The following is a 25,409-nucleotide window of genomic DNA, read 5'->3' as shown; positions in this document are numbered from 1 at the left end:
CTTCCTTCTTGTTCTGCAGTCACCAAGGGTTTTGTGTACAGCAGCTTCCTCAAACCTTACAACCCGCGCCGGAGCCAGTCGGACGTGTCCATCGAGAGCCAGTCTTCAAACGAGTCGGGCTACGGCGGCTCCTCGCCCGTCTTCTCCCGCCAGAACAGCAACAGCACTCTGACCTTCAACCAGGAAACGGCCACCGTCAGCTTCTCCACGTCATCGCAGCCTCACAGTCACTCGTCGCCCCACCCGTCTCTGGACTCGGCCTCGTCCCGCAGGAGTCACCACAGAGACGCCCCCAACCCCGACTCAGCCAGTCAGACCAACTCCATAAACTCCTCGCCGCGAAATATCTCAAACCGACGGGACTTTGTCGACCACGTGCACCGAAACTCGTCCAGTCACAGAGACGCGGAGCCTCTGTACCGACACTCGGCCAACCACAGAGACTCCTACGACACCAGCTACGCCAGCTCCAGCAGCCACAGGGAGACGTCGGACCTCTCGGAGACGGACTCGTCCTCCTCGCACAGAAACACTCACTCGCAGCGCTACGGACACACAGACAGATCCTACAGCTCACACCAGTGGAGAAACGGAGACAACGGAGGCCAGAAGAAGTCTGTTTACTCCAGAGACCAATACATCGAGCCTGAGCCGGAGCCTGAGCCGGAACCAGAACCAGAACCAGAACAGGAACCAGAACCAGAAGCAGAACCAGAACCAGAACCAGAACCAGAGGCAGATGAGAGCGAACTGGATGGTCACCAGGTGAGATTTTGTTTGATGAATAAGATGCATTGTGTGTTTGTTTATATAATAAAACTTTTACCAGACAAATTTAATAATGAAAAATTATGAAAAAGGTGAAGTCTTTGTAACTTCATTTAGCTCCTTGTTTGTTTTATTCATTAACTAATTCATTCATTCTTTCTTTTATTCATTCAAACATGATTACAGTTCATGGGGATACACTGAGGTAGAGACCTCTTATGCAAAATAGCTAAGCAAAAGATAAGCTATAAAACATTGAGAATATATATATTAAAGGGACAACGAGGAGTTTTGGAAAAGCGAAGTGTTTTCACACTACATTTATGAGCCTCCGCGCGCACCGTAAAATTCTTTTGACCGGCGCAAAACAGACTCATGTTTTCATTCATCAAGAATTAAAGTCAGAGGTTCAAAGAGGTTCACATACCGTCGTAGTTCCGACCATAAACGGCGATTCAGCTGTGTTATTCTCATGACTCGTTGCGAAACCGAAAGTAAAAAACGCTGGTCGGCTCGACCAGCATTTCCGCCACCACTAATAATAACAAAATAACGATAGAGACAGAACGATATATTTATCGAAAATGGGCCCATTATCAAGTGTGGGTAGCGGAGATTCATCCACATTAACGTGAGACTTTTTTATAACCGAATAGAAACTCCTCGTTGTCCCTTTAAAAAAAACGTACAACAATGATAAAGATATTAAGGGTGTATAGATAAGCTAAAACATAAAATGAAAATTAGATTAAGAGCCCACATTGACAGAAAGTAGTGAAGTCATGTACAGTAGAGGTAAAAAAAAAACGTAAACAAGAGTAAAACCCGCGGCCTCTCACACCTTCACCCAGTCTTGGCTACTGACAAACTAAAATGCTATAAGAAAAAATGCAATCATCAAACATTGACAGCTCATCTTAGCTGAAACTCTAATTAAGTTAGAGTATTAGAGTAAAGTAAGTGTTAATAAGTGGGACAGATCTGAATGAGATAGACAGGCCGCTCCAGAGTCTGGGGTCTAATATGGTCTGGGGGCCCATGTCACACAGTCTTAGAGCCCTTTGATAGGTCGCTGGTGTGGGGAGAGGCTTATCTCTTCAGGGCTTTAAACACAAACAGGAAGACCTTAAATCAATTTTAGAATGAAGTGGGGTCAGCGGAGTGGGGTCATGATAATGCGGTGGAGGGAGTTACTGAAGCCAAGCCAGGATAGTATTTGGAGAGAAGGTTTATTTTGGTGATGGTGCAACCAAAAGTCTGGCAGATGAGTCTGGCAGATGAGGTTGGCTTGGCAACTAGCGTGTGAACACAGTAGAGCACTTCACACTTAAAGAGAGACACACTGCCAACATGAGAATTAATGTTTAATTTGTTCAGTTGGAGTGAATGTATTGTTGCACTTCTTCTGGATCTTTCACACAGAGAGCCTTTTTAAGGTGATTATATGTCAGTTGTGTGTTTTCAGCTTGTTTAACATTGTTTCTTTTTTTCAGATTTACTACGCCCTCTACTCCTTCACCGCCCGCTGTCCCAATGAACTGAGCATTTCTGCAAATCAGAGGCTGCGGATCCTGGAGTTCCAGGACATGAATGGCAACAGTGAATGGTGGCTGGGGGAGGCGGGCGGCCGCCGCGGTTACGTGCCTTCCAACTACATTCGTAAATCCGAATACACATGAGGAGGTTTGATCAGGCGGACGACTCCTGAGACTGCACTTCCACCTCGCGAGCAGATGGATCAAATAAAACAAACAAGCATGTTTGTGTGGTGGCGCATTTTTCATATGTTGTCATGCAGTTTGATAGTGAGAAGAGCTGGACTTGTTGATGACTCTGCTCCAGAAAGTTCACATTATTATCGCCTGTATTTATAGACTTTTTAATTTTTTTTACCTCCTGGAAACTGCACCCTTTCTAGTGGAAATCCTGTGACTTGCACCAGACCTTTGCCATATTCTCTGGAGCTGAAGACAATAAATCGAATGTTTTAAGAGAGCGGCCTTCAAGGTTTGCACATTGGGAGATTGCGATGGAAATGTGAGGGGTTTTGAGTTCAGACTGCTTCTTATAAACAAACAAGTGATATGCACAGAGACTGACCTGAACACTGTGTTAGTAACTCTTTTCTTCATGTGGTTCATTACATCACTTGAATGACAGAGGAATATTAGTTGCATTTACTCCATATCATAGGCACTTAAGGTGATTATCCATTGGTTGCAAGTTTGAAGTGCCTGTGGAGCCACTGTATGAAATTTACATTGACTGTTTGAATTAAGACCAAGTACAAAGTTGAATGGCATATGTAATATGGTTTACAAATACGCCCCTTGAACTGTTTGAATACCTTTTTTTTTTTTTTTTTTACTGGGTTGACACTATGTAAACAGCTGATGACCCTTTTACCTGTGAGAAGAGGTTAACAGACAGGGAGAGAGACTGTGGTGTGATCTTAGCTAAGATTTCTCCATAAGCTCCCCATGTAAATTATATACAGTATAAATATATACATAGTGCTGTACAGTGAAAATATGCTATTGCACCCACTGTAAAGTGATCACTATTTGAATAAAAGACAGCTCAGCTGACAAATATTGATACGCTTGTTTTCCTCTGTGATGTGAAAGATGGATGTTGACACACTGTCATGGTGTCAGAGCGCTCTACACAGTTTTTATTCTTGACTGACACATAATAATAGTCTGCCATCAGGATATTCCTGAGCTTCCTTCCAGTACAGACTTATCTCATATCTTCCAAATGTTGCCTGTCAACAAAAATACAGATTTTACAAAAATAAACATGCATAACATTATATTATGAAACCTAGGCATATTTATAAGCAGTGTATGTTCAGTTATCAACTGTACATTATTGTTTTAAAATTAATACCGGTAAATATCTGACAGGAGGATGAGAAAATTTTCAATTTAAACACAGTATAATAAAATCTGTAATATTATGGACCTTTTTTGTTGCTTTTAGAAATATTTCAATGGTTTATTGAAGCCATGAAAAAGAAAATATTTGGTTACTATACATGCAAAACAATGATATTTTACATACTGCCATTGAAATCATAAAGTCTAAATCAGTTTTAGTAGCAGAATATGAACAGCTTGCTGAAGCAAAGCAACATTTCTCATGCTTGTTAAGAAACCTCAGGTCACTCAGTAAAACCTGATGACTACAAATTGATTTTAGAGATGTGAAGGAGAACTTTACACTTGTCAATAAAAACAAATGCACCAACTCTGACAACACTTTGGTCTAGCATCAGCATCTTTGCTTTTTTTATTTTCTTATTTTTTGTGGTGAACGCTACTGCTTTTGTTTCTGATGACCTCAACAGAAATAAAGGTCACAGGTGAGAACAAGACAAATTGACTGACATGTCAAATCTATGTCAACTCAATGCAGCATTGTAATGATTAACAGGTGGGTGGAGAGGGTCCTGAGGGGGATTATTAAGGACTGTCTGGGCAGAAAGCCCCCCATCGTCTTCCTCTGGCCTCATCATGGCCAGCAAGGTCTTCATCATAGCTTTACTCACACAACTGGGTGCACTCACTGCGTTTGGACAGGAATTCTTTGTAAGTACACACAATTTGTCTGAAATATAAAACCTGAGCATTTATTAACGTTATTGGTCAGATGTAGAACTGAGAGAATAAATAAGAGACATGTTTCGATTTTGTTACAGATAATCACTGAAGAAGACACTGGTGGTGAAGACAATTTCCACTTTACTCATCTTATAAAACACTAAAACCTGACTTGCTGAATGTCTTAATGTCTGTTTTACCTTTGCAGATTATGAATATTATGATTATGTGACCGAAATTCCTCCAGAAGAGGATGATCTAACTGCAGAGGACTGGTTGTATGATCTGGTGGATCTCACAAGTAAGCACGCAAATATGAACAATGAGGCTTTTGTTTTTTTGTATTTTTTTTGTACATATTTTTATGTGTATGAAGTTTAGGTAACACTTTACTTGAAGTATCGTCATAAGAGTGACATAACTCAGTCATGAACGTGTCATTAACGTTATGTCAATGTCATAAACGTTTATGACTGCTGTCATTAAGTGTCATTCGTTTTTGTAATGACAACTTGACAATAATCAAAGTGACATTACCAGAAAATGTCTTTGTCATGACAACTTGACATTAAATTTGTTTGGGATGTCTTTATTATGACAACTTGACATTGATAAAAGTGACATTACCAAAAAATGTCTTTGTCACGACAACCTGACATTAAAAAAATATGCACCCATTTTTGTGTTTATGGCAAGTTGATATAATGATTATTATAATTAGATGTGCAAGGTTACAGACCAGGGGCCGTATTCACAAAGCCTTTTATCTTACCGCTAGGAGTGCTCCTAACTCGCACTAAAAGTTTTTACGTAGGAGTTTTTTCTTAAAAGCTATTCACAAAGCCGCTGAGACCTACTCTTACTAAGGATAAATCACTAAGAGCAAACTAAGAGTGACGCCCCGTTGCTATGGATTACGTCAATTCTCGTGCACGAATTCGAGGCGCTCAACACGGTGATTGGTTGTTGAGTGCCGGCGGCGCCCCCCCTCCCCTCCCTCCCTCCCTCCTCCTTCTCCTCCTCCTCCTCCTCCTCCTCGCCGCCGCTCCGCTCCACTTTTTTTTTTTTTTTTTTTTTTTTTTTCCGTCAGGTCCGACGGGGCTTTTCAGATTGCTTCGAGTCCAAACCACTGTCTCTGCTGCCGAGTTGGGCTCTGAACTTTCTGTCTTTCTCTCTGCCATCTGCATCTTTCTGCTACAGTTTTTGTCGCGTCTCACTTTCTGCAGTGTGACGCTGTGCAAATGCAATGAGGGTCAGTGCGTCCACTTGCAAAGCAGCCGCTGGTTTTTTTTTCTTCCCACATTTTAATATTAATTTTCACATTCGTTGACAGCCCTATATGGTGATCATAATAATGATGAGAAAAGAAAATGCATTACCCACATTTGTGGCCTATAGCAGGATTTGAACCCAGACTAACAATAAGTTTAGTTGACTGGGGTAGCAGCCTTATCACATGAGCTATTACTACTAACAGATGTATGTGTCTAGCGCACCCACCAACTTTTTAAAAATAATATTGGTTCACATCAGCATGACTGCATCGCAGCAGTCGCAGTTATCGGTTCGACCGTTGTGACGCCTATATTGGACAGTTCGTCACCGTCACTACGCCCGTTTTATTATAGCGAAAATGTTGTAGATGCCCCCCCCCCCCAAAAAAAAAACAACAACAAAAAAACACACCGACAAAAAGGCACGTTGGGCATCAAAGGGCAAAGGGACAGGTGCTCCAGCACCCCCCTGCAGCAATTCGCAGTCCTCCATACATTTGCCTGGCTGCAGCCATTTGCGATTCTTTGTGAATAGGTCTTACTGAGTTAGGAGCCACTTTTAGGCATAAAATACTTTGTGAATTACTCTTATTTTAAAAAACTAGGAGTCCTAAATTTAAGACTGACACACCCACTTTTTTTAGGAGTTGCTCCTAAATTCGGCCCTTAGGAGCTACTTTTAACCTTAAAGCAGAAGTGAGTGATATATTTGTGTTAATATAAGTCTTAAATAGTTATATCTTCCGACAGCAATCACTTACATAGAGTGTTTGGACTGAAACACGGGTCTCTCAGTCCCTCTGCTCTGCTCTGAGCCGAAGAGAAAACATTTATCGTATCCTACAGTTTTTATCCAATGAGGAGAGAGAACGGCATGCAGGGCTGTGTGTGCAGCCAAGGAACGCCGTGAATGTGGTGACGTAGCGACGAGGACTGTTATGGTGCGTTCAAGGAAACTCGTATTTTTCCGACCGTGAAGTCGTACCAGTTCGATCTGGTACGAGTTCACCGGTCGGAAGTTACGAGTGGCCGTTATAGTGACTTTCACCGGTAAAACAGGTCGGAAAAACACGAGTGGGTTGCCTGGAACGCTACAAAGTTGTAAATTGTGACTTGAAGCTGTAATTTACGATTTCAAAAGCCTGCCTGGAACGCAGCATTAGCGAAAACGACCGGACCACTCACTTCTGCTTTAAGATTCTTTGTGAATACGGCCCCAGTTCTAGCACTTGGTCATTGATGTTTGACAGGATATGGACAGGATACCCAAAACTGACTGTCACAACAAAGACATTTTCAGGTAACGCCACTTTGATCAATGTCAAGTTGTCATAATCAAGACATCCCAAACAGTGTCAAGTTGTCATTACAAAAACCGAATGACACTTAATGACAGCAGTCATAAACGTTTATGACATTGACATAATGTTTATGACACTGTTATGACAGTGTCATGTCACTCTTATGACGATACTTCAAGTAAAGTGTTAGCGAAGTGTAACTGGGATACCTCCTCTGTCTTAAGACATATTGATCAAGACACCCCCTGATAATCCAGCTGTCATACTTTGCTCCCAACTGATTGACTGACTGACTTGAGTATGTGTGTGGACTGGTTAAACTGTGCATGTTGGTCACCATATTAACAAGCATTACACATGATTCTGTCTTCATTTAGATGAGTGTGATCCAAACCCGTGTTTGAATGGAGGGAGCTGTGACACGGCTACTTATGGGGGCTTTGTGTGTGTGTGTCCTGAGCCTTACACAGGGAAGAAGTGTCAGACAGGTAGGACTGTGTACCTGTTCTCAACCATGTGACTCTGGTTCAATATCTCAAATAAATACCTTTTGATAATTGTGTGTCAAAGCAGCAGAAAGATATTTACAACGGCACCATAACTGAGTTCAACTCTGAGGCACAAACAAAATTATGTTTTAATCACATATTTTTAGATGTCTACGAAACGCTAGCAGTTCCACAAACTTTTTTTTAGAAAGAAAAAAAACTTTTATAGAAATTAGCATTTTGTAACCTTTTCTGTGTCTGACTTATTAATAACTTCACAAGCACTCAGATTTATACTGTGAGCCATTACTTGGGCCCAACCACTGTACTGGGAATTGCAAGACAAAACTACAGATAAGGAACTTAAAACTACAGTGACCATCTTACATAGGCTACTTTTACTGAAGTACAGACGAATGACCTAAGTGGAGTATTTTTACATAATTTATATTCACATCAAGGTTTTGAGTGCAACAGATATTTGACATTTCTTAGTTTAAAGGTCACCAAACAAATTCTGACATATTGACATATATCTTAGGAAAATGATCAAATATGAGAATCATCAGTGTAGTTTTACCAGCTTTTACTATCAGGCTAAAACACACAGCTGCATAATTTTAAAATCCCAGTTTTGGTGACACCTAGTGGCGGTATCAAAATGACATTTTGTGAGAGGTTAAAATCCCACACACACACACCTTGAATAAACAGAGGTTTTAAATCCTTGCATTATTATTGACCCTGTGTGTTTATTCAGTGAAAGATGTTTGCAAGAATGCGAAATGCGGCCACGGAAGCTGCATTGTCAAATCTACTCCCCCGTTCTACGAGTGCAAGTGCAAACCTCCATACAAACCACCCAACTGCAAGAAAGGTCTGCTTTTGAAACTCATAATATTTTGTAGCAGTGAAATGCTTTGCCTTCAGGAGACTCTGATGTTGTTGCCTGTGTGCAGCCTCTCCCTGCCGGCCCAGTCCCTGCCAGAATGGAGGCTCCTGCCTGAAGGGCCCGAAGCGCTCCTCCTTCCAGTGCTCCTGTCCTGAGGGACACAGTGGGACATTCTGCGAAGTCGGTAAATATAACTCTCTCACTCACAACAAAATCACGTTTTAAGAGAAATCCGCCTAAGAATCCAGATATAACACAATAATGAATGCTCAGTGGCCTGTTGTGCTTCTAGGACCAAAGGACTGCTACCGGGGGGACGGAGAGTCGTACCGTGGTATGGTGAGTGTGACCCTTGAAGGGGAGGAGTGTCTGGACTGGAATTCTTATTTCATCCTGCAGAAAGGAGGAGATCCCTTCACAGACTATGCTGGATTTGATGGCATTGGACCCCACAATTACTGCAGGTGAAGTATTAATACTTCAGGTGCATCTCAATAAATTAGAATATCATGGAAAAGTAAATTCCAGTAGTTCAAGTCAAATAGCCCAAGTGCATATAGATGGACATATTCAGAAGGCCAAAAAAAAAAAAAAAAAACTGGTCTTTTGTAATATTCACATTTTTTGAGATACTGAATTTTAGGTCTTCATTAAATGTAAGCCATATTCATTATACAATTAAGACATTAAATGTTTAGTTCTGTGTGTAATGGATCTATAATGTAATTACTGACATAAATAAACTGTTCTATAATATTCTATTTTATTGAGATGCACCGTACAGTATGTGCCGTGAGGTATGTGCTTTGTGTTTGTGCTGATGCAATTATGTAAAAAAAAAAATGCAGCTTCATTAGATCTTTACAGAATAAGTAATGAGCTGTTCACATGCAACTTATTTGTGTTGATGTATCTTGTAACTATTTGTAAAAAAAAAAAAAAAAAAAAAAGGATTATTAGAGTTTTAAAGTCTCTCTGTATTGAAGGAACCCTGATGGCGATGATCAGCCCTGGTGCTTTATTAACAAAAATGGCCAATTGAAGTGGAACTATTGTAAAATCAGGAAATGCTCTACAGGTAAAACACACACACACACGCACACACACACACACACACACACACACACACACACACACACACACACACACACACACACACACACACACACACACACACACACACACACACACACACACACACACACACACACACACACACACACACACACAAAGAAGTAAACGCTCACTTTGTTTTTGTTTTGTTTTGTTAGGTTAAGCATATCGCTCACTTGTTTTTTGTTTTTAATTTTTATAATGTTTATGTTTTGTGTTTTCAACTGTATATTTGATACTGTTGGACCCAGGAAGAAGCTGTGACTTTGCTGCAGCGAATGGGGATCTTAATAATAAACAATAAACACACACACACACAGCTCCTTCCTTCCACCTCTCTTATTTGATATTTTCTCCAGCGACCTCACCAACCATCAGTGTAACAGCCCCCCCCCCAGTCAGGCCGGAGGTGACCCCCACCGCCCAGTTCTCTGAGTGTGGGCGGCCGCAGCCCGGCCGCTCAGCCAGGATCTTTGGAGGGAAGAAGTCTCTCCCTGGGTCTCACCCCTGGCAGGTGTCCCTGCAGACCAGACCTACAGGCTCCACCGGGTCCTTCAGCCACATCTGTGGAGGCATCCTCCTGGAGTCCTGCTGGGTTCTCACTGCTGCCCACTGCATGTAAACACACACAATACAATACCGTTTAGAGATTGTTTGATGTAGATTTGAAATGTGGACACACTCTTATCATAACTTTTGTGTGTTTGTCTAGTAAAAATGGGGTGGAAATGCAGGTGGTGCTGGGAGGAGTGGACATAGAGAAGCATGAAGAGTATGATCAGGTCATTGCCGTGGAGAAGGCTGTTGTGCATGAGGAGTACAGAGAGAGCCCCTTTGCCCTTCATAATGATATTGGTGAGGTTCTGTTCTGTGTAATTGATTATGAGCATCCACATAAAAAGTGTGGTAAAATTACAATAACAGAGACTTTTCCAGTGAACCACTCCTTGCTTTGCCTGCAGCCATGCTTCAGCTGAAATTCACAGACAAACCGTACTGTGCCAAAGAAACACGCTTTGTGAAGACGGCCTGTCTGCCCGGGCTGCCCTTCAGCAGCGGGACGGAGTGTGTGATCTCAGGATGGGGTGTGACTGAAACACGTAAGTCTGTGCTATCATCTATAGACTGCACATGATCAGTCTGAGCATCAGTCAGCATTTAGCCAAAAAGAACATAGCATAAAGATTAAACAAATAAAATGGACGATTTTTTTAACCCTGGCAGCTCATGGATATTCATCCACTTCACCTAGGCCTATATCACGCATTTACATCGGAAAACAGGGTAATGTAATGTTTACTTGATCATTTCAAAGTCTGTCATTTCAAAGACTGTGTTATATTGATTCATTAGCAGCTAACAGCCATGAGATTCAAACAAATGTAAAGAGAAACCTTTTACTTTGCGCTTTAAATATTGACATAACGTTGCATCAGAGTTTGTTCTGTGATTAAAAGTGGATAACATGATTGTATCTGATCTTCAAATTCAAAGTATTTACTATGCACACACACTCTGGAGTCTCAGACAACACTATTTACATGACAAAGGTAAGGTAAGTCTGCCTATCATGCCAGGATAATCACTATTTTTTATTAATGCTTCTTTTTATAAACATCTTTGAACTTTTTTTCCCCAGAGAAGTATGGCTCCAACCAGCTGCTGGATGCTCGAGTCCTCCTGATCTCCCAGGAGAAGTGTAAAGCCCCCCATGTGTACGGAGACTCTCTGGATGACAGCATGTTCTGTGCAGGCAACATGAGAGGAGGCGTGGACTCCTGCCAGGTCTGTGCATGTATGAAGTTGTGTTTGCTTCTTCTATGCAGTGACACTGTGACTATCGGTTGACCCTCCTGTGTGCCCCCCCCCCCCCCAGGGAGACTCTGGCGGCCCCCTGGTGTGTGAGCGTAACGGGACGCACCATGTTGTCGGTGTGGTGAGTTGGGGTGACGGCTGCGGGAAGAAGTACAAGCCTGGCGTCTACGTCAACGTCCGCAGATTTGATGACTGGATTGCCTATCATTTACTCACATCACTACGTACTTGAGGATCACAGACATGCTGCCAATGTCCTACTGTAAAAAATAAATAAATGAACAGAAAAAAAACCTCACTTCCAACTCTACACTATAGATATCAGTGTTCACTAAAGTAGTCACTTAATGAAATGAAATTAATGTAATAAAAAATGTTCTTCAGGACTTTCCAGAGATGTTCACAAGTCTTTTTTTGCAAGTCCAAGTCAAGTCTCAAGTCTTCGGTCACGAGTCCGAGTCAAGTCTCAAGTCTTTGAGGGGTGAGACTTCATCAAGTCTGAAGTCTTTGGTCACGAGTCCAAGTCAAGTCTCAAGTCTCTAAAAAATAAAAGTCTCCGGTCTCTTCTGGTTGTAATAACTCTTCTATCATCTGCTGCTACCCGGTCTACTAAAGATACTGCACAGCTATATCTAAGAGATTCAAAGCATTTACTGTAGGTTATTATCACTCCTTTATCTATACAGTATTGATTAGTTGTTTATTATATGATCACTTTAAACAGGATATTGCAATGCAATATGAAGAAAACACATAGCCTAAAGCTTTCCTTTAAAGGAAACTGTATTCTGAGTCAAGAAAGAATCAAGGCTGCTCTGCCCCTCTGCACTGGCCTTTTCTCTCTTTTTTTTGCTTTGTTGAATTCAGAAAACCCAGATGAACAACATGGAACATGATTTAGGCTGTTAATTATAGGTCATAAGATCTGGATGGTAGGCCTATAACTCACATCTTTATGTGCAGCAAAACCTTTCTGGAACCGCATGTTTCTGAGAGAACTGGTTGTTATTATTATTTTAATTAGCTCCGTCAACTCATGGGGGCGTGTCGACACATGCAGACTTCTATAGGTGCCTTCAGTCATATTTCGCAGCAAAAACATAAATAAACAGGAGAATTTAGCCTACAATAGCCTGATATGTGCCAGTTATACAGCAGCTAGTCCCCGTGAAGGAAGGTCTGACAACAAACGGGCGTTGTACCTCACATGTAGGCTACGGACGGTGCCGCTATTAAAAAAAAAAAAAAAAAAAAGCCGGTTCACAGTCGCCTGTCACTCACCCGCAGCAGCTGACTGCGCTGTCAGAGGAGCTCTGCTGCTCCTCTCTCTTTAGACACTGGTGTTTGGCTGCACTCTGTAGGAGTTCAATATGAAGATCTAACCTCCATCTGAATAACGTTACCGGCCATGTGGCGCTGCTCCGCTAGTGGTGTGTTAACGGCAAAAAAAAAACAAAAAAAAAAGATCGTCGGTCGTCCTGTCAGGAGGGAGGCACGAGCCAAAAAAAATAAAGATTGTTCACGAGTCTCAAAACACGAGTCCGAGTCGAGTCTGAAGTCTTTGGGGCACGAGTCCAAGTCAAGTCTGAAGTCTCTGTGGGTGCGACTTAAGTGCGACTCGAGTTCGAGTCGCAAACTCGAGTCCCCATCTCTGGGACTTTCTGAGTAAGTCACTGAATGGACTACTGCAATAAAACTTTCTTTCTTCTTTTTTTTTTACAGTGTCTCTTTGTCATTCATTTTAAAATGTTAACATTACACAACATTCACCACTGCAAACATAGGCCTACAGTATATGTTATTAGAAAAGACTAAATGCATGACAATAGCAGGAATAAGTCAGTCAACCTCAACAAAAAGAGGAGAGGGGTGGTGTTTAGCTCAGTTGGTAGAGCTCCCACCCCATGTGTGGAGGCTGTAGTCCTCGCTGCAGGCGGCCCCGGTTCAAGTCCCATGTCGGACGGTCCTGTCCTGCATGTCATTCCCCCCCTCTCTGCCTCCCATTTCCTGTTACACTCTGAACTGTCCTATCTAATAAAGGCATGAAAAGCCAAAAAATATAAAAAAAAAAAAAAAAAAAGAAAAAGAGGAGAGACTGATTTCAAAGGCTCTATCCATTGTTTCTGATTCTCTGCATCCTTTGCACACCGAGTTACATTTACGCCCTTCAGGCTGCAGGCTTCAAAATGAATGTCACACCAACAGGTACAGGCTGTCCTCTGTCCTGTCGGCCATACTGTAGTGGCTCTTAACCACTGACATCAGCTCATTGCATTGTCTTGCTTTGCTTTTACCTTGTATGTTGTACGATCTCTTGTGTCATGTCTTGTGCGTATGGTTGAATGATGTGTTCGATTTTGTGTATCTGGTTTAGGAGTATATTTACTTGACTTTGTTAGTGGTATTATTTGTTGTGTGAACTACTGGCTATAATCCAAATTCCCCCCCAGGGACATTAAAGTTTTACTTTTCCTTACCTTTCTGATTTCATATTCTATGAACTGATCTAATGTCCCAACCTCTCTCTAAGAAATGCCCACATTTGATGTTTTCTTTACTGCTCCTATTTTTCTATAAAGCAAAGTTTAATTCAGGTCAAGCAACTGGTGACATTAGTTTTTCTTCTTACATGTATCTTTTAGAAAAGGTGTGTTGTATTTGCAGTATGTTGCAATTTAGGATCACTGACATGATAGCCAAGTTGAATGAATGTTAGTCCAATAGTCCATGTTCCTTGGTTTGATATTTGAAAAAAGAAAGAATTTCAAAACAAAAGCAAACAATTCTGCAAAGAGAAATTTTGCGTATAGAGTTTAAAGTATAAAGCTAAATAGGACAACCTTTAGAAAAAATGAAGCAGGATTAGGAAGGGCAGGTTCTGGGTATTTAAGTCAAACACAGGATCTGCTATATGCATTGAGAGAGTGACATTCAGCAACATGTTGTCTGCAGGAGCTCTGCTCATAAGCCTGAGCATACTGACCATTCATGGTCAGGACCTGGTGTATCGCCCACGTAAGACTTCATCTATGCGGTGACACAATTTGGCAGCACTGATTTATCTTTCTTTGAAAAACCTTTGAAATTGTGTGAATTGAATTGTAGATTATTGTCATTGTTAATGTAAAATGTGTACTCTATTGTGTCAAGACTATCTCTCCTACTATATACTGTGTGCCTTATTGGGGACTGACCCCACTAAGTGTTGTGGATAAGAAAAAACAAAAATAGCAGCTGAAGAAGACCTGTGGTCGAAACGTGCGAAATAAAGATTCTTTTGAGGCAACTAGTGAGTTTGCAGGCAAACCCTTTTCTCTTTCTTCTCAATTACTCTTCGAGACACATCACCTGTCTCTGCACTCAGAGAACCTAGGTCACCAGTTGTTTTTCTATGTAACCTTCGTATCAACTCTCTTCTTGACAAATATAGCTCACAACAACGAGAGTGAACGCTTGGCTTTCATGGAGAGATACAGGCAAACCCAGGGTAAGTGGCCCTGGACGGCTTTGTGTAACTCTTTCCCATCAGATTGTTTGACACTTTCTCACCTTTTCCAGTTGCTTGCGCCTCAAACCCTTGTTTCAACGGTGGCGGATGCAGATCTCATCCCGTTACAGGAACCAGATGTACATGCTCCAAATATTTCACAGGCGACAGGTGTCAAACAGGTCAGAAGGAGGATCGATTATGTCACTTGCGGCAAAAATATTTATTTACAATGCTAATACATATGTTCATACCTGCTTGTAACTCATAACGTGGTTTGCTCCTCAGTCAAAAACATTTGCGAAAATGTCAGCTGTGGTAATGGTGACTGCCTCCTTTACCCCTGGATACCGCCATATTATGAGTGCAAGTGCATGTTTCCATTCAGAGGCGATGAATGTAAGACGTGTGAGTATGACAAAGATATCAAATATCATTTTTCTGGTGAGTCAGGGTGGGTGGTGTCCTATGAGAGCCCCAAATGTCCTTGTTACCCCCCTGCTGTTGAACCTACTGATTATGTGTTTGTCTTGTGCATCAGTGCCAATAACTCCCTGCCAACCCAATCGCTGCCAGAACGGAGGCTCTTGTGTTGGTATCCGCTGCCTTTGTCCTGACGGATATTCTGGGAGACTCTGTACAATTGGTAAAGGTTTTATAAAGGACACAGCCAACCATCAGTCCTACTAATATATATGTATAACCCCATTCACTAAGTCTTCTGTCTGTACTTATTCACCTTTCACATTTAAAATACTAACTCACATTTTTTACTGCAACATTTTTCTACAGCTGCCAGTGACTGTTATGAAGGGAATGGAGAGGAATACGGGGGTGAAGTCAGTATGACGGAACAAGGGGTGGAGTGTCTGGACTGGCACTCTAATTTCATCCTGTTAAACGCAGGGTATATTCCCCACATGTACCCATCCCTCAATGCAGTCTCATCTGTCAACTTTTGCAGGTATTTTACTTATTATCAACTTTTAACATCCATCTTCTAAATCTGGGAAAGTTGTCTCAGACTTTTGGACTATTGTGTATGGATATATACTGTTGCCCATAAAGTGTGAAAATGTGATTTATTCTTGATAGATAAAGTGTATGGCTTCAAAACTATTCCAACTTTATGGGCAACAGTGTACATGAACATACATATTTGTGTGGTTTAGACATGGCAATATATGGAGTTATTGCAATTTTCAATCCCTAAATTTGTATTTCAAATGTACATAAATGTTTTACGTAGAATATAGACAAATCTGTGCATTGGGAGAAACAATAATGCAGCTGTTTCATTGATTTCCTCACATCTTAGGAACCCAGATGGGGATGAAAAACCTTGGTGTTTTATTAAAAAGGAAAATAAACTAGACTGGGACTATTGCAACATCAAGTATTGCCCTGAAGGTGATCATGCTCTTGCACACAGTACACACACAGTTTACTCAACATGTATGCCAAAGCTAAACTTAACTCTTTTCTGATGTACCTCAACTGCAGCCAAGCCAGCCCTGCCTGTTAATCCAGAACCAGCCTCTTCCCCTTTCTCCGAGTGTGGAATAACTGACATTTCCCCGGCTGGCAGGTATTTTGGGCAGAGCAGGGCTTACGTCGCTGCTCACCCCTGGCAGGTGTCGGTGCAGGTGAGACCCAAAGACTCGTCGTCTGAGTTTCGCCACATATGCGGTGGAGCCCTCCTCTCATCCTGCTGGGTCCTCACTGCTGCCAACTGTCTGTAGGTTCTGTTTTTCTTGTACGCAATTTCAAGTTTGTTCAATTTTCTACCATAAACATTTCACATTTTATTTTTTTCCAGTCAAGCTACGCATGAATACCAAGTGGTTTTGGGAGGAGGGAACATAGACAAACAGGAGGAGAAGGACCAGACCATCCCAGTAATACAAACGATTGTTCATGAGAACTACACTTCGACGCAAACACCTTCCAATGACATTGGTTTGTCACATTTTATGAATATAGTGTCATATTTAACCTAGTGTTAAAGTAATATAGTACAGCAATACATTACAATGTACACAATAGTTGAACTTAGATTACTTCAATCAAAAAGTTTGAGTCATTGATTCATGAGCTTTTAACTCATGAATTCAAAACATATTTTGTTTTTGTTTATGGAAATGTAATTTGATGTACTTCATAGAATGATTCATATCTCTTACTGTTTGTGTCAACTCTCTGTGTAGCTCTGCTTCAACTCCAAGTGACAGACAGTCCTTACTGTGCAAAGGAAACTCGCTATGTGAAAACAGTGTGTCTACCAGACCAGAACTTCCCTGCTGGAAAGCAGTGTGGGATCGCTGGATGGTGGATTACTGAACCGGGTACCGGTAAAGAACTTTTCTATTCTCACTTACTATTATTAGCCTTTCCTAACTCTCACTCTAGAAGCAACTTCAAATAATTGCATATAACATTATAAATATATCATGAATATATAGTATGTAATATATATTTATATGATATATCCTATAATGTAATCTGTATTGTTTTGCTTTCACCTACTTTTCAGCACGGATAAGCAGCAAGATGTTGAATGCTAATATGATGCTGATATCTGAAGAGCAATGCAAAGCTCCTGAAGTCCATGGAGATCAACTGGACAAAAGCATGCTCTGTGCAGGCTATTTGGAAGGTGGCATTGACAGCTGTCAGGTGTGTATGTAATTGCATAATGTGCTGCATCATCTCAAAAAATCTATTCATATGCTGTCGTAGTATAGTTAACAATGCTATTTATGGTCCCATATTTTAGACCTTTTATATGTAGTTTTGATAAGAATGACAGAACATATTTGTGATGCCAAGAGCCAAAAATCAACTCTATATTGTTTTACATCTCTTCTGTAAGTAACAACAGTACAATCAGCCAATCAGAGGAGAGGATCTTAAGCTTTAGTTAAAATCAAGCAGACTTCAGGTAACAAAACCGAATCCTGCAAGACTGGATCAAGGTCCAGGGGGGCGGGGCTTAACCATGGCTGGTGGCAGGGACTGCTTTGTTGTGACATCACAAAGTTACAGTGGTACAGTTTCTGAATGCAGGCTGTGTGCATTTCTCTGTAGCTTGAGTGCCTTCATTTCTGAATATTGATATGGAACCTAAACCTGCTTTATAATTTAAAAATGTACTCATATGGGACCTTTAATATAATTTCTTGTATATTCTGTCACTGCTCACTACAGCACTGTATATTCTGTATATTCTATTATCTGTAAATTTTCTATTTATCCTTTTTTTTCACATTTGTATTGTGTTTATAATTTTGGTCTCTTTCCTTTTTGCTGCTACAACAATGTAAATTTCCCCAGTGTGGGACAAATGAAGGAATATCTTATCTCATCTCTTACCTTTTAAATTCAAACATGCACACATCAGGCCTGTGATGAAGTGTGCAAGATATATCGTTCCTCCCACAGCTCCCTTCTTTAGAGGAAATAGTCACCCCTTTACTCTCTATAATTCTGCAGGGAAATGCAGGTAACCCATTGGTGTGTGTCCAAAATGAGACCAACTACGTGGCTGGTGTGGAGAGCTGGGCTGACGCCTGCGGTAAGAACAAGCCTGCGGTCCACGCCAACGTCTACTCGTTCATTGATTGGATCAGGAGCAAGATCAACTGAACATCTGTTGACCGTATTATTTATCCTCTCTAAATTTTCAAATAAATAAAACAATTTCTGATTACTCATGGGAAAACTTTTTGCATGGCTGTAAGAAGGCTTTGTCTGTACCTGCATGTGTTCTTCTCTAAAGATTAAAATAAAAAATATGAAAATACAATGTACATACTGAAGTGTTATATATACAGTCAGTTTTAACATATTTGGACAAATGGATATTTAATATCAATTTTAACAATACTGGAAAAACATGAAGGCCAGACTGAAGTCTTCCAGAGGAAGCGGCCAGGACTTCTGGAATAATGTTCTTTGGACAGATGAGTCTAAAATTGAATTATTTGGGCACCAGAACAGAGGACATGCTTGGTGTAATCCAAATGGGGTGCCCTAATTTTTTGATGAATATATATACTGTATATAATATATAAAAGCAAAAGCAGACTTCACATCTTTATCACATCATTTTATAAGACATTCTGATGTTTTGCTGCTATGATGCTTGAATTGAATTGTTTCATGCCATGTAGTGTAGCTCAGCCTGAAGCTGTGATAAATCTGGCATAGTACGATCCCTCTCTAAGAAGTGCACACATTTGATGAGTTTTGCTTTGGACATTGTGGATCATATTTTTTTTAAAGTTTATTTGAGGCCCTGTGACAGCCATGCCTACAGTAAGCTTGTCTTCTTCTTCTTTGTCTTCATTTTTCTCTTTTAGAAAAGGTTTGGTTTATATAATGTTTACAGGTGTATTTGCAACTTAACATATTCGTAATAAGTGATGATGAAGCAATGATATTCCAATAGTTTGTGTTCTTGGTTTTGATATCATATAAAAACAAATTCTGCTGAGGTAAGGTTTGCTTATAGAGTTTAAAGTCTGCAGCAGTGCAGTGCAGTTTAAAGTCACTGTATAAAGGTAAATAAGACAAGACAAACACACAACCAATAGAATCAATGCATCTGGCTAAAGATTGACAAGGATGAGCAGGATACTGAGGGGGTTTGAGGTACTAAACACACACTACATCTGCAGCATTTTACATTGAGGGAGTTACACTCAGCACCATGTTGTCTGCAGGAGCTCTGCTCATAAGCCTGAGCATACTGACTGTTTGTGGCCACGACCTGAATGTAAGTTTCTGTCTTTATGAATAAGTCAGTCAGGGAGGATTTATTTTTGAATCATGCAGATAAGAGTTTCTCTTGTAACAAAAGCTTTCTGATCTGTTCTGTTTTGTCATTTAAGGTGGACTACTTGTGTAAGACTCTTTTCTACTCCTCATCAATGTGGTGACAGTTTATTTTCATATTTGCAGCACTGATTTATCTTTCTTTTGAAAGGAAGTTTCAATTGTTTCTAATCTTGTAACATTTTGCTCCTTTAAACATTATGTATTCAAAGGTGAAATTGAATAGCGTGTTATCATTATCATTATAGAAAAATGTGGTTCCAGTGCTTAGAAGTTGCATTGCTATGTTACCGTTGTCACCTTTGTCCCATACCTTATCATCTGTTCTTGACAAACATAGATTATGAAGATTACACAGATGCCCCGAGTATTACATTTGATTTCAACGACTGGTTGTTCGACCTCCTGGATGAGTCCAGTAAGTGGATCTGGAAGACTGTGTGTAATTGTTTGATTGTTTCCCATCTCACTGATTTAGATTCATCCACAGTGACATTTTCTCACCTCCTCCAGGTGTTTGTGAGCCAAACCCTTGCTTCAACGGTGCCTCATGCATAAGCAAATCCAATGCAGAATTCGAATGTGCATGTCCCAATCCTTACACAGGCAAAAGGTGTCAAAAAGGTCAGCAGGAAGATTATGTTATGTTATTGACCTATGTGCAATGCTAGTACACATACATACACAACTGCTAGTTCTGTGACTGATAACGTGTTTTGCTCTTCAGTCAGAAACCTTTGTGAAAATGTCAAATGTGGAAATGGTGACTGTGTCGTCAACCTCAGTAAACCTCCATATTACGAGTGCAAGTGCAATCCTCCATTCCAAGGCCCAGACTGTAAAACATGTGAGTATGAGAAAAATAACAAATATCATTAAAAAACAAATCAGATGCTATTACTTTAGTACAGGAACAGGAACCCTTGTGGAATGTAATGATGTGGTGAAATGAGACTGGTGAGAGAGCCCCAGATGTCCTTGTTTCACCTCTGCTGTTTGATATACTGATCATTTGTTTGTCTTGTCTGAATCAGTGCCAGCATCTCCCTGTCAGCCCAATCCGTGCCTGAACGGAGGCTCTTGCACAAAAGGGAACCGTCGTTTCCGCTGCCTTTGTCCTGATGGATATACTGGGAGATTCTGTGGAACTGGTAAAGATCTTATAAAGGACACAGCCAAAAATCACTCCCACTAACATAACCCCATTCATTTTGCTAAACACAAGATTTATTTTTACTGCACTATTTCTCTACAGCTCCCAGTGACTGTTATGAAGGGAATGGAGAGACATACAGAGGTGACGTGAGTACGACGGAGGAAGGGGTGGAGTGTCTGGACTGGCACTCCAACTTCATCCTGTTGAACGGGGAGGATCCGTTCAGCGTGTTCTCAGACTTCACTGGACTGGAACCTAACAACCATTGCAGGTATTTTACTGTTCACCAATTAGATTCTATTTTCTTTTATCTGTAATACCAGCAAAAACTTCCCTTTCAGAGTCTTGACGATACAAAATGATTTAAATCCCTACTTTTTTATTTTGCTATACAAGGTATATTCTTTGACTCATATGGAATAATGTTCCTATATAACAAGAGGGGTGTTATGTGATATATGTTACCCATAAGGGTTTTTTTTTTAATCACATGTGTTCATCCTCTGGATATACTGTATGTGTAAAAGTTACAATTTAATTGCATAAAGTAACCATAGTCAAATCTGTCCTTTATTATGATTGTTTATATATAGCTAGTATATTTTGTGACCATGATTACAACTTTATTAAATCATACTATCCAAATTCTATGTGTTTATACATCATTCATTTCTTATCAGTGTTACCTTGCATGGCGCAATCTAGAAAAGTTGTCCAAGACATTTGGACTGTACTGTATATAATATCAACATATATATTCATGGTACAAAACACACATATACCTACAAATACATACTTGTACGGACTTAGTAGTTCAAATTTCCAATCTTTGTTGTTGTGTGATTTCATCTTAAGTGTACATAAATGACATATATAGAATATATACATATTAAATTTCATGATGTAGCTGTTTCATTATTTTCTCTACATCCTAGGAACCCAGATGGAGACGACAAGCCATGGTGTTTTATTAAAAAGCAAAGCAAACTACAGTGGGACTATTGCAAAGTCAAGAAATGTTCTGGAGGTGATCCCACTCTGACACACACACACACACACACACACACGCACACACACACACACACACACACACACACACACACACACACACACACACACACACACACACACACACACACAGTAGAGATACGGTAAGCTACAGTACTCTGTACTCTCAGAGATGGACAGACCACGCGACCTCAGTACTTGAGTAAGAGTACAAATACTACTGGTCAAAATGTACTCCGTTACAAGTAAAAGTAGCTCAGTCCACATGTTACTTGAGTAAGAGCAAAAAAGTATTTGCTTTTAAAGGTACTTAAGTATCCAAAAGTACATGCTTTTACATTTACTTTAAAGGGACAATGAGGAGTTTCTATTTGGTTATAAAAAAGTCTCACGTTAATGTGGATGAATCTACGTTACCACGTGTTAATGGCTCCATTTTAGATAAATCTATGGTTTTGTCTCTATGGTTATTTTGTTATTATTAGTGGTGATGGAAATGCTGGTCGAGCCGACCAGCGTTTCTTTACTTTCGGTTTTGTGGTGAGTCATGAGAATAACGCCGCCGAATCACCGTTTATGGTGGGAACTACGACGGTATGTGATCGTCTTCCAACCTCTGACTTTAATTCTTGATGAATGAAAACATGAGTCTGTCTTGCGCCGGTCAAAGAATTTCACGGTGCGGAGGCTCATAAATGTAGTGTGAAAACCCTTACTCCTCGTTGTCCCTTTAAGTAAAAGTAAGAGTAAGAGTAAATTTCTTATTTTTCACATCAGTGAATTACTATATTTTTTTCTAAATGAATGTAAGGAGCTTTTAACTCTTGTTTGTGAGAATGAACTCTCTGAAACCAGCTGCACTGATGTGCTGCTTTTAGGGGTTAGGGTTTCCTTCTTTGACAAACACAGCTTGTGTCCAATAGGATTTTAGAAAAGAAAAAAGAAAAAAAAGAGCAGACCTGAAAGTAACGAGTACTTTTCAGCCTTCCTAGAAATTAACTCCAGTAAAAGTAAAAATATTTGTCTTGGAAATGTATTCAAGTAGAGTAATAAGTACCAAAGAAATCTAATACTCAAGTAAAGTACAAATCCTCTGGATATGTACTTAAGTACGGTACTCAAGTAAATGTACTCTGTTACTGTCCACCACTGTGTACTCTACATGTATGTTGAAGCTGAAGTGAACTCTTCTCTGCTGTGCCGTAGCTCCAGCTCCTCCACCTCCACCTGTCACTCCACAGACGGGCTCTTTGCCGTTCTCCCAGTGTGGAAAACCACAGCCTTCTCGCACCAGCAGGATTTTTGGGGGCAGCAAGGCTTTCCCAGGTGCCCACCCCTGGCAGGTGTCGGTCCAGAGCAAACCCAAAAGGTCCTCGTTGCAGTTTGGTCACATGTGTGGTGGGATCCTCCTCTCATCCTGCTGGGTCCTCACTGCTGCCCACTGCATGTAGGTTCTGGATTGTGTGTAAACCAGTGTGTGTGTGTGTGTGTACAGTAGGTCTGTTTTCTACCATAAACAATTTACATTTATTTATTTTTTCCAGTGAACCAGCAAATGAATACCAGGTGGTGTTGGGAGGAGTGAACATAGACAAACAGGAGGACATGGACCAGACCATCCCAGTAATACGAACAATTGTTCATGAGAACTACAGGTCGACTGGAGTACCATACAATGACATTGGTATGCTGCATTTATTGAATTAGAGTAATTTCTTTTATGGAAACGTGATGTACTTTGTTCATAAAATGATTCATATCTGTTACTGTTTGTGTCAACTCTCTGTGTAGCTCTGCTTCAACTCCAAGTGACAGACAGTCCTTACTGTGCAAAGGAAACTCGCTTTGTGAAAACAGTGTGTCTACCAGACCAGAACTTCCCTGCTGGAAAGCAGTGTGTCATCTCCGGATGGGGGGCCACTGAAACCAGTAATTAAGTTTTCTACTATTATTATCCTTTCCTAACGTAACCCTAGAAATAACTTATATTTTATATACTTATATAGTATATTATCAAATAAAAATGATATTTAATCTTCAGTGGAAAACTCAAATCGGTATTGATTTGCTTTCACCTCCACTTTACTTTTCAGATCGGTACAGCAGCCAGCTGTTGAATGCTAATGTTTTGCTGATATCTGAAGAGCGATGCAAAGCTCCCCATGTTTATGGAAATGTATTGGACAACAGCATGTTCTGTGCAGGGACTTTGCAGGGAGGAATTGACTCCTGTCAGGTGTGTATGAAATTATACAACATGCTGCATCATCTTGAAAATCTATTCATACACTTGCACGGCTTTTTAAAGGTCCCATGTTTTGTTCTTTTAAACTTCTTTTGTATGCAGTTTTGATATGCATAAGAAAATATGTCACCTCCTAATACACCAAATCCTGCAAGACCAGGAGGGCGGGGCTTAGGCATGGCTGACATCATAAAGTTACAAAAATCCCACTGGCTTGTTTTAAGGCACAATTTCTGAGTGCACACTGTGTGCATTTCTCTGTGGCTTGACTACTTTGATACTTTATAAATATTGATACAAACCTAGACCTACTTCCTGATTTAAAAAGACTCAGTATGTATATTATGGGACCTTTAAATTCAAATCCTTGTGCAAGATACCTGTATTACTCCTCTCACAGCTCTCTTCTTTAGAGGAAATATTAACCTCTTAACTCTATAATTCTGCAGGGAGATTCAGGTGGTCCATTGGTGTGTGAGCACAATGGTGTACACTACATCAGTGGTGTGGTGAGCTGGGGTGAGGGCTGCGGTATAAAGAACAAGCCTGGAGTCTACGCCAACGTCCACACATTCAACAACTGGATCAGGAGCAAGATGAATTGATCAGTCGACAGAACTGCATTACTGATACACTGCTCTGCTAAATGCTTCTTTAGAAAGTCAATGAAACGACTGCTAAGTTTGCCTTGAAAAAAGAAAAACTGTTTATTGTTTACCAGCGATAAAACCAAGCATTTACTCCGAGTCCAGCTTTGAGTTAAAAGAGGCACCGTTACAAACTCACAAAGCTGAACCTGCCAGACAAACTGTAGATCACCTATTATTTCAGTGGGTCTGTACTTCTCTGTCACTGAGCCTTGCTCAAAGTGATGATCAGACTTTTTGTAGGAAAAAGATTTTTGCATGTCTAAAGATTGTAAAAGAAAAAGATGAAAAAAATATTCTGAAGTGCTGGTCATATATATGCTTCCTATCTTCTGAACACACTCAATATACAAATGCATTGACAAACTTTCCATCCAGCTTTTCCCCCAGTATCACTTTTGATCTAAAACAATGTGAATTCAGTCTGTGGATGAGGTTTTCATATGAACTGTGATCTCATGGGCCACATAGCCTGGCCTGAAGCTGTGATAAATAGTAAAAAAAACACTTGCATTAAATCTGACAATACATTTCTTTTTCTGAATTCCCTTTTGTGCACCACGTACGACAATCTTTTCAACAAACATGACCAGCTCTTCAAGTCCAGCCCTGATTCAACCTGCTTAATCTCCTTCTTAATCATCTAAATCAGTCCATTCTTGCACTTACAGTTGCTCTGTTGGACACTGGTGTTGCATCTTGTGTAACTAGACTACAACATTTCATTCAAACAGATACCAAAAGCAGCACCTGGAAAGTTAACCTTTCAGTAAA

The 25,409-nt window shown here is 40.5% G+C and overlaps 3 protein-coding genes across 6 annotated transcripts in view; all 3 read left to right on the top strand.

Annotated features, from left to right (window-relative positions):
• dnmbp (dynamin binding protein) overlaps window positions 1-3,364 on the top strand; it is a 46,872-nt gene extending 43,508 nt beyond the window's left edge. For all 3 annotated transcript variants that reach the window (XM_083994669.1, XM_083994667.1, XM_083994668.1), the window contains 2 exons: window positions 20-765; window positions 2,262-3,364. In XM_083994669.1, the coding sequence (XP_083850795.1) occupies window positions 20-765; window positions 2,262-2,447 (932 nt within the window). In that variant the 3' untranslated portion in view covers window positions 2,448-3,364. The remainder of the gene's footprint in view (window positions 1-19; window positions 766-2,261) is intronic.
• Window positions 3,365-4,195: 831 nt separating this feature from the next.
• LOC311002547 (uncharacterized protein) lies at window positions 4,196-24,595 on the top strand (the record flags this gene model as incomplete). Its single annotated transcript, XM_083993941.1, has 25 exons — window positions 4,196-4,298; window positions 4,582-4,674; window positions 7,326-7,436; window positions 8,197-8,313; window positions 8,396-8,512; window positions 8,621-8,792; window positions 9,315-9,406; window positions 9,801-10,059; window positions 10,154-10,296; window positions 10,404-10,541; window positions 11,081-11,226; window positions 11,318-11,480; window positions 19,468-19,520; window positions 19,636-19,648; window positions 19,920-19,997; window positions 20,093-20,203; window positions 20,307-20,426; window positions 20,614-20,730; window positions 20,835-21,006; window positions 21,671-21,762; window positions 22,950-23,190; window positions 23,288-23,427; window positions 23,535-23,672; window positions 23,837-23,979; window positions 24,438-24,595. The coding sequence occupies 25 exons, from the start codon at window positions 4,196-4,198 to the stop codon at window positions 24,591-24,593; spliced, it is 3,228 nt and encodes a 1,075-aa protein (XP_083850067.1). The 3' UTR covers window positions 24,594-24,595.
• On the top strand, window positions 14,061-18,537 carry LOC311002767 (hyaluronan-binding protein 2-like). Of its 2 annotated transcripts, none has more exons than XM_083994255.1 (12): window positions 14,061-14,271; window positions 14,687-14,743; window positions 14,815-14,925; window positions 15,032-15,151; window positions 15,285-15,389; window positions 15,536-15,707; window positions 16,062-16,153; window positions 16,247-16,481; window positions 16,563-16,702; window positions 16,951-17,094; window positions 17,277-17,419; window positions 18,236-18,537. In XM_083994255.1, exons 1-12 carry the CDS (start codon window positions 14,196-14,198, stop codon window positions 18,386-18,388), a joined length of 1,548 nt encoding a protein of 515 aa, XP_083850381.1. In that variant the 5' UTR covers window positions 14,061-14,195; the 3' UTR covers window positions 18,389-18,537. The 2 variants fall into 2 exon arrangements, with proteins under 2 accessions (XP_083850381.1, XP_083850382.1); XM_083994256.1 differs by having other exon boundaries at window positions 14,147-14,545.
• Window positions 24,596-25,409: the final 814 nt, after the last annotated feature.

Source organism: Trachurus trachurus (genome assembly GCF_905171665.1).
Source record: "Trachurus trachurus genome assembly, chromosome: 19".
Taxonomy (NCBI): Eukaryota; Metazoa; Chordata; class Actinopteri; order Carangiformes; family Carangidae; genus Trachurus; species Trachurus trachurus.
The sequence above is the reverse complement of the archived record's forward strand: the minus strand, read 5'-3'. Positions and strand labels throughout refer to the sequence as shown.

Coding starts and splice junctions, on each gene's coding strand:
- LOC311002767 (XM_083994255.1), top strand. CDS start 14,196: ATGTTGTCTGCAGGAGCTCTGCTCATAAGCCTGAGCATACTGACCATT. Junction 15,152..15,284: donor AGGCGATGAATGTAAGACGT/GTGAGTATGACA, acceptor CTTGTGCATCAG/TGCCAATAACTCCCTGCCAA. Junction 15,708..16,061: donor TCATCTGTCAACTTTTGCAG/GTATTTTACTTA, acceptor CTCACATCTTAG/GAACCCAGATGGGGATGAAA.